This window comes from Papaver somniferum, chromosome 1 (genome assembly GCF_003573695.1).
Source record: "Papaver somniferum cultivar HN1 chromosome 1, ASM357369v1, whole genome shotgun sequence".
NCBI lineage: Eukaryota > Viridiplantae > Streptophyta > Magnoliopsida > Ranunculales > Papaveraceae > Papaver > Papaver somniferum.
In genome coordinates, this window is record NC_039358.1 from 110402574 (window position 1) to 110410680 (window position 8107).

An 8107-nucleotide genomic window follows, 5' to 3' on the forward strand; every position below is an offset into this window, starting at 1 on the left:
ATCCACAAAGCAAATTTTTACGAACAAAATATATTTTGGTTAGAAATCCTAAGCAAATTTAGATCATGTGGTAAATTTCGGGTACAAAACATACTGTTGGACTTTTTGGATCTCAAGACAGATTTTGGGTTTCAGACAGTTTTAGAGTTATTGCAAGTATTTCAGCTCATGAGTTAAGTTCGACTCACAATGCAATGTGGCAGAACATATTCACGGCCATGGTATAGTAGATTTTAGGTCTTAGTGGCTGATTTGATTTCTGAAATATTCCGTTTCATTCCATTGTGTACTGTGATGTAATCCGGTTTGGAGAACTCCTTATAGTCATGTAATGTTACATCGTAATTTATGGGACTTAGGTAGCAATCGGTCGGCTAAACTATTGGTGTGCCGGAGTAACGGGCTAGTATTATATCTAGTTTACAGCTAATAGAACCAAAAAACAATTCCACATAGGCTAGAAAGTCCTGAAGCATTGATTTCCATCATTCCATGGAGTGTTCAAATTTACAGACAACTGTATATAGTTGCCACAGGATTCACCGAACCGGACCAATCAACATCGTGTCTTCTAAGAATTATGTTAGCAGTTCAACAAACCTGATAATTTACGGCTGCAAACCTCGCTTAGGCAGGCAACCTTAAGAATGCATTCAAGCTCCAAATTAATTCCTGAGACCAAGTTCTACACACTAAAATAATTTACAGAATTCAGATGGTACATATTTTCATTACAAAGCAGCATTTCTAGCATTCACACGGTCTCGCTTGTAAGTCCAATACAGTGGGGTGTAGAACAAACCACACAGAGCAAATGGAACACACATCATGGAGACAAGCCCTCTCGACAAAGCAAATGCCTCTTTTGGAGACCCGGATGGCAGAATTACAGATTTCGGATCATAGCCAAAGATCTTCTCTGAGAGGATCCCAACAATGGGGGCAGCGAATGAAGAGAAGGAGCCCTCCAAGGCACGGTCAAATGCGTAAATCATGGTCCTGTGCTTTATAGGGACCACCTCAGCAAATATGGGGTTGTTTGCTCCAGTAGCACACCAGCTAAGCGTGAGTCCCATGAAAAAAAGAGTAACAGCAAATATAGACCAACTACTTACTGACTGCGGAATAACCATAAGGAGGAACCATGAAAAAGGTACGCCCATGAGAGCGCTAAACTGTGCAACCATGATACGCCCCGTATTTGGGTGTAATTGTGACAGCCCATCTCCTATGAACCCACCTAGGAGGGATCCCATTGAAGTACCAATGGTGAAAAGACTGATGAGAGTAGCTGAGTTTTTGTGATCAAAGCCTGTAAATTGTGTGTCAGATACGAGAACGAAAGCAGATCAAAATTTGATATTCGCAGAAATAGTTTGAAATAGATGTGTAGATTTAATGATATTTTTCCTTGATAAATGTTTTCTCACCAATTAATTCAAACCACATAGTGAAAAACACAATGGCTGTCCAGGGTAGTGAACCAACAACTCCTTGCATTATAATAAACTGAAATGTTTGCACTTTTGTCACAGTTTTCATGGCTCTCCATGACTCTGACCAAACTGATGGGACACTAGCATAGCCCGCTGCTAACAAATTGGCCCTGCACAAAAAAAACAACTTCCGTAAAATTCAGTGAACGGTATGGATGTCTTTCATAAGAGTGAAAATGATGGTAAATTTATCTTTTACTTGAGGTTTCAGGACAAGCATCTAAAATATATTGGGGTCGAAGATGCAGATTACAACTCTTACCTTTCAGAGCCTTCAGCCATTTCAAGAGTAAGGTCCTTGTATAATTCTCTTGGGTCAATGCCAAACATAAAGACGAAAAATCCAATAAGGGAACTAAATATTGCCATCATAACAAATGCACATCGCCACCCTGGTATTCCCCAAAACTCTTGACCGGCCATAATTGTTGCCACGACTCCACCACCTGTTCCACCCACAGCACCAACAAGGGCTAATATGCCAAAACCCGTACCTCGAACACTATCCTCATAGCTATCAGCTATGAATGACTGAAGTGCAGGTATCACTATAGCTAAACCAAAACCATTCACAGCTCTCCAAAGTGCAACTTGCCAGAACCGATAACTTGCGCCTACTGCAGCCGTTGACAGAGCCCAACACACAGTCCCCAAAGCGAGAATAGTTGGTCTATCATGGTGAAGAACTAATACTCCAGCCAGTGGTGATGAAAGTGCCTGCACAAACTTTTGTATGAATGTAAGATATCCAAGGTCCGCGGGCCCAACATTGAAAGCTTCACTGACTTCTTTGTAAACAGATGGTAGAAGATTCTCATCGGCCTTTTCCATAATAGCAGCCAAGTTAATGAGAATGAGAGAGAGAGAAACCCCAAAGATAGTCCTTGTTCTGTGAAATGACAAAATATGATAGCACAATATTTGAATCCCATTTCAATGCATCTTTATACACTAATTAGTAACTATAAATTTTAAACACCAGCAATTAAGAACTATACACTTTTAGGTTCATCATTGGAGACCTGATTCCCTAAACCTTTTAAAGAAACTGGATGTGTAAACTTACAAAGTATCCATGAAAAAAATGAAGGGGGATTTTGAGAACACGGTTTATTCAGTTCACAACATTAAATCATATTCCTAGCGGCCGGAATCAGTATGTGAAGGACTATATCTTATTTTGTTGTTGATGCATTATATTCAGATGCTTCGTACAAGTACTTGACAGAAATAAATTAAGAAAATGGTCTAGACTAGAGATGGGAATATTCACCTTATACATATTGGTTAACTGCAACATGCACTAACATTTGGAAGCTAATTAGGAATATTCAACTCAGTTCACAACCATCCAGAAGTCATGGGATTAAGTGATGTCTTGGTACCATTATATCAATGTCATCATCATATTCAACTAAATATAACAAGAATGAGACCTAAGAATCAGGCCTAACTGGGATGTTCATATCAGGGAAGTTCGGAAACCCTGATATGCACTGGTGTGAAAAGCCTAAAAGACCTCCCTGGGTGCAGCAGGCGCCTTGAACAAGACTTTTCGCATTTGCAGTCCATACAATTTGAAAATTTACAATTTATATACATTACTATCACAAGTACAGTTGTAAAACAAAACAAGAAGGGTCAGTAAGAAAACCCAAAATTTCTCATTCTAACAAAAACACAGTTCTTAAAAAACCTAATCATTAATTGAGAAATAAAACTGAAATTAGAAAAGAAACACTAAATCTTTAACTTACTTCATTGTGTCCGGATTTCTGGTAATCTTTATATTATGAGAAGATTATCAATGAATTCTATTTCTCTTCCATTAATCTCTTAGATATGGAATCAGATGAGTCGTCTCTATCAGTCATGGTGTATAAAATACATTGCTTCTTTGTTTGCCCAAGATATATTGAATCAGCAACAAGGATATATATTAAAATTTATGTTGACAAATTCACGAATTATTAAGGGTTAGCTGATCTTTCCAAGTCCCAAAGCCTCTTAGAAAGAAAAGAGATATTTTTTTATTGTTGTTTTCGTTTTTCTGTTCCCGCCATGTGTCATGACTCTTAAAAACATAAGGTGAAACGCGTCAAAGTCACGCCTAAGTCCTCAACAACTCCTTGACATTTTAAGCAGTTAAAGCAGTTAAACCCGGTAAAGGAAACGGTAACTCGGGTTTTCACAGATTTACTCGTAGTTTGTTAGCAGGCGTTAAGAACTTAAAGAGTGGTAAGACCAAGACGCACTTGTCTTGTCCTAGGGTATTGTCTTTGTCGTGTTAAGGACTCAAGGAATGGGTCCACTAAGTGTAACAAGTGGTCCCAAATAGAGCTGGGTTTGGATCTGTTGGAGAGTCTTGGACTGTATAAAACCATCTTTTTTGGAGTTTTTGCCAGAACCAGTTTTAAGGCAGGCATGATGTAGGCAACAGGCGTACCGCAAAAGATGTAGAAAAAAGACAGCAGAAATCAGCTTTTGTTTGTTATGGCTTATGATCACACAACTTGTCAAAAGATCATGTTCGCCCAAGTATGGGACGACCTGCTATGGGTATTGTGATCGGTGTGGCATTAGCAATTGAGCAGTGTACAAAATTTTGAGCTCATGGAAGAAGATATTCAAGAAAGGACTGAAATGTGTTTATTTAGATACAAGAACACTGGCGAAATCCACAAGGAATCACGAGCTCGAATGAAATAAACACTACGGGTCAAAGATACACAGGAGATATGAAAAGCATGAAACCATACAGACCAAGCGAACACTATACTGGTTTTCTGATCTACTTCATACATCTTTTACATTTTGTGTTCATCATCACAGGGGCCTGTATGGTTTTCCATGGACAAAAGATGGCGGAAAATAACAAAAATCTACATATTAGACAGGAGATAAGCACATTTTATCCAAGGTTTTAGCAAGTACTTCTGTTTCCTCAACTACGTCTGCTGAAGCCTTTTGGATGTTTGAATTGCATTCTTGGTATCTAAAGCAGGATATGAGATGATCATTAACAATACCTGCTACTTGCATGAAGGAATACACAACTGTGGGACCAACACAGCGGAAGCCTCTCCTCATTAAGTCCTTGCTAATGACATCAGCCTTTGGGGTCTTGACAGGTACTTGACGAACGTAGCGGAACCCGTTTTTGAGTGTTTGATGATTCACAAAACTCCAGCAATAATTGTCAAAGGAACCACATTCCTCTTGTACCTGCAAAAAACAGAGTGAAATTAGTCCAGAAAAATCATTTTATTTATGAAATACGAATCTCATGACATTTATTTTAAAAGATAAAGGACTTCCATTCAACTCCATTAAGAACGGGTTGAATCTACACCGCTAATTCATCATACACGATTTGCATGATTTGACTTCAATTAGCGTAAGGCTGTGGCATTGGATTTACTAAACCATATATCAATTACCTTGAGTATCTGCTTGGCGTTGTCCACGACTGCTCGAAGCTTTGGCTCTGATAGCACATTTTTGCCAGCTGTTTTCATAGCCAGTATCTTCTTTTCGGAGAATTTGGCGACAGACGCTATGTCAAAGTTATCGAAAAGCTTCCTGCCACAATGATCAGAAAACCAACATATTAAAAAACCTGGAGATGAAGCTTTGATACATCTAAATGACGAGGGCAGTGGAGCCTCTTATGCCTGAAAGCGTCTCTCTTGCTGAGAATTGTCGGCCAATTGTGTTCAGCCAGTGCTATCGCAAACACAAGCAGCTCAAATAGCTTCCTATCATCATGAGCTGGAACTCCCCATTCTTCATCGTGGAAGGAAGCATAGAGTGGATCTATGAGGAAGATATCAAATCAAATCAATAAACCTTCTCAAGAGAGAAATATGTAAAGACAGACGTAGAGACATTTTAAGAGAATTTACGATCAATAGAAAGTTAAAGTAATATCGCTATTTTCACTTAAAGGGGTGAAGAGAACCCACACTTCATATATGAGAGTAAGACGCTATTGAGATGGGACCAAAAGCAGACTTCTTTACTTAAAGGCATGCAAACTTTTAATATTAATATAGCACAGGTTTCCTGTTGCCCTAAGACATAACCTACTTAACTAGAGATTAGGAAAACTGAAACTACCCAGAAATACTTCACAATGATAACTGAAATGGAATATAAATGGAATATAAGGAAGAGCTTAGTATTTAGTAGGATCCATAGTTTTAGACCATCACAGCAAGGACAAGCTAAAATCTAATGCTTCATGTCTGGTCTGTCTCTAGGTTGAGTTGGCTAACCCTGAGCTCAGCACTTTTGTGTCTGCAAAACACTAAATACTCAAACTCACTCTCAATACAAACTTTAGGATTTGCTGAAAGCTCCAAATTGTCTTTTCGGATAATAAGAAGCTGCCCACTTGAGTCACTGATGGCTTTGGTGGTTATCTGCTATTTCATTAATGACATAAATAGGCTATTCTTCTCAAGATTAGGTGCTCTTTGGAATTTTGAATACAAATCTCCAGTCTAATAAAATAACACGAAAGAAACTCCATCATCTGAAAGTTTTTGGCTCGTATTAAAACTCCGCATCTCATGCAATCATCAGCAAGTCAGCAGCTTGCCAACTAGACAGCTCATAGATTATTGTATCAATGCTGTTGCTCTTTGATGACTAGAAGTTTGCTAGTGCTGACTATTTGGCTTTTGTTAGGAAAAAAACACAATGCATAAGAAAACATTGGACACCACATTGGCAGCTCATACAAGATATCGTATTAGTGCTGTCGTTATGTTAATCAATACCAGATTGCTGGTTCTGACACTCCGAGTCGTTTAAAGCAGTCTTTAAGTACAAATAACGTAAGGTAACGCACATTACAGATGTACTGCTACTCATATATTAAATTAACTGGAATGCAGGGAGCATTACCTAAATTCTAAAACAAGAATATCCTAAGTAATCATGAATAAGCAAGGTCTAAGTATACTATAAGTCCTACATTGCAGCCAAGTAGTCTAACCTGATTCTGGCCTTGACATTTTATAGGTAACTAATTACGGTCGACATATCTCACAAGTTATTCTAGACCAGATGAAGTTGGAGAAAAATATGGTTCCTCGGACAATGCCAAGGTCCAAAATGGGAAATGATTAGAACTGAAATGTGAAATCTTCGGGAATGAAGTTATTCTATAAAATCATTTTCACAGGTTGATGCTTTAAATGATTTTCCTCCTCTTTCACCGGAACAAGAAGTGGGTTTCTGAATTTTCTTCTCACTGTCCAAGAAGGTGACTTTTAATTGTACTGAGATTATTTTAATCCGGAGAGTACATTTGAATCTCTTTTAAATTTGTTAAATTTTTTGATTCGTTCTAGAAAAAACTTGTATTACTTACCAAACAATCCCTTAAATAAGAATCAAAAGAGGAAATTCACAGAACAAGACAGACATTTCTAGACCATTTTCTGCAAAAACTGACATATGCTATCCAAGAATAATGGACACAAGATATTAATAAATACTCATAAATGAATACTAAAAATCAACCAGATTGAGCTTCAATAATTCAAAAATAAAACCAGAAACACGGAAATGTACGACTTACCAGAGTTTGCTGTAATCCAATCACACCTCTTCATCAAATTTACTGGTGAAGGAGACGGAGAAGGAGACCTAGATACTGACCGTGGTCGTCGAATAACTTCAACTTTCTCAGGAACAATTTTAACAGGTTTCAACATGACTTTTTGTTGCTGATCCATTGTTCTAGTCTTCCTCAATGTCTTTTTCGTAGAAGAAACACTAGAAGAAGAATCTGAAGAACACGAACTATCTACAGAAGCATTAGCTCTAACAACTGAATCTGGTAATTTTGGAACCAATAACCTTCTTGTTTGTATAGGTTTCTTCATAATTTCACTCTTTCTTTTAACCTCTAAAATTTCTGAAACCCTAACTCGATTTCCAGCCGGTCCAAGAACAGGTCTAGTTTCTGAATCTTGTTCAGTTGGTGATTTAAACTCTGCAGCTACAGACATTCTTGTAAACCCTAAAATTTCACAAAAATCAAACTTAATTTCTCCCAAATTCAGCTCAAAAAAATCAAAAAATAAAATAAAATCAGCTAAATTATTATTACTGAAAATACTTCTACCTTTATGAACAAATCGGTGTATTCTATCCGTAATCAGATTGGGGAGATTTTAATGTGTTTTAAAACTCTGGATTTTTCTCTCTTTTTTTTTACAGGGAAAAAAAGAAACCCTAAAAAATTTGTGAAAAACAGTGTACTACTTTGAATCTGGAAAGTTTTGTGAGGGTTTTACGAAAATGGGAAATGAGCAAAAGAGAAGAGAGAGAAATAGAGCAAAAGTAAGGGACTGACTTTAAACGGGTGGGAGATGGTCTGTAAAATGACTGGTTTTTCGGATATGTTTGGTTTTATTTACAGAATAACCTCAACTGTATATTATACTTTCATTTCAACTACACTCCATCGCCAACTTGCGTGTCATATTCTTCTTCCATTGACATACAAAATACGGAATTCCATTTAATTTAACTGTAAAATGTCGTCTGATGAGTATTAACAGTTTCATACTGTATTTGATTTTGATTTTGATTTA

General features: G+C 37.4%; 2 protein-coding genes across 2 annotated transcripts; both read right to left on the minus strand.

Annotated features, from left to right (window-relative positions):
• Positions 1-648: 648 nt before the first annotated feature.
• Positions 649-3424, minus strand: LOC113296365 (putative metabolite transport protein YyaJ). Its single transcript, XM_026544676.1, has 4 exons — positions 3254-3424; positions 1759-2385; positions 1431-1606; positions 649-1312 (listed from the first exon to the last, which is right to left on the minus strand). Exons 1-4 carry the CDS (start codon positions 3256-3258, stop codon positions 732-734), a joined length of 1389 nt encoding a protein of 462 aa, XP_026400461.1. The 5' UTR covers positions 3259-3424; the 3' UTR covers positions 649-731.
• Positions 3425-4122: 698 nt separating this feature from the next.
• LOC113296372 (DNA-3-methyladenine glycosylase 1-like) lies at positions 4123-7872 on the minus strand. The gene is made up of 5 exons (XM_026544681.1): positions 7636-7872; positions 7087-7530; positions 5171-5312; positions 4937-5078; positions 4123-4721 (listed from the first exon to the last, which is right to left on the minus strand). The coding sequence occupies exons 2-5, from the start codon at positions 7517-7519 to the stop codon at positions 4386-4388; spliced, it is 1053 nt and encodes a 350-aa protein (XP_026400466.1). The 5' UTR covers positions 7520-7530; positions 7636-7872; the 3' UTR covers positions 4123-4385.
• Positions 7873-8107: the final 235 nt, after the last annotated feature.

Bases quoted from the DNA above. Each gene is read 5' to 3' on its own strand.
- LOC113296365 (XM_026544676.1), bottom strand. The intron at 1,607-1,758 runs GTAAGAGTTGTA...TTTTTTGTGCAG, and splicing joins ATGGCTGAAGGCTCTGAAAG to GGCCAATTTGTTAGCAGCGG. The intron at 1,313-1,430 runs GTGAGAAAACAT...CACAATTTACAG, and splicing joins TATGTGGTTTGAATTAATTG to GCTTTGATCACAAAAACTCA.
- LOC113296372 (XM_026544681.1), bottom strand. From the start codon at position 7,519: ATGTCTGTAGCTGCAGAGTTTAAATCACCAACTGAACAAGATTCAGAA. The intron at 5,079-5,170 runs GCATAAGAGGCT...TCATTGTGGCAG, and splicing joins AGCAAGAGAGACGCTTTCAG to GAAGCTTTTCGATAACTTTG. The intron at 4,722-4,936 runs GTAATTGATATA...TGTTTTTTGCAG, and splicing joins ACGCCAAGCAGATACTCAAG to GTACAAGAGGAATGTGGTTC.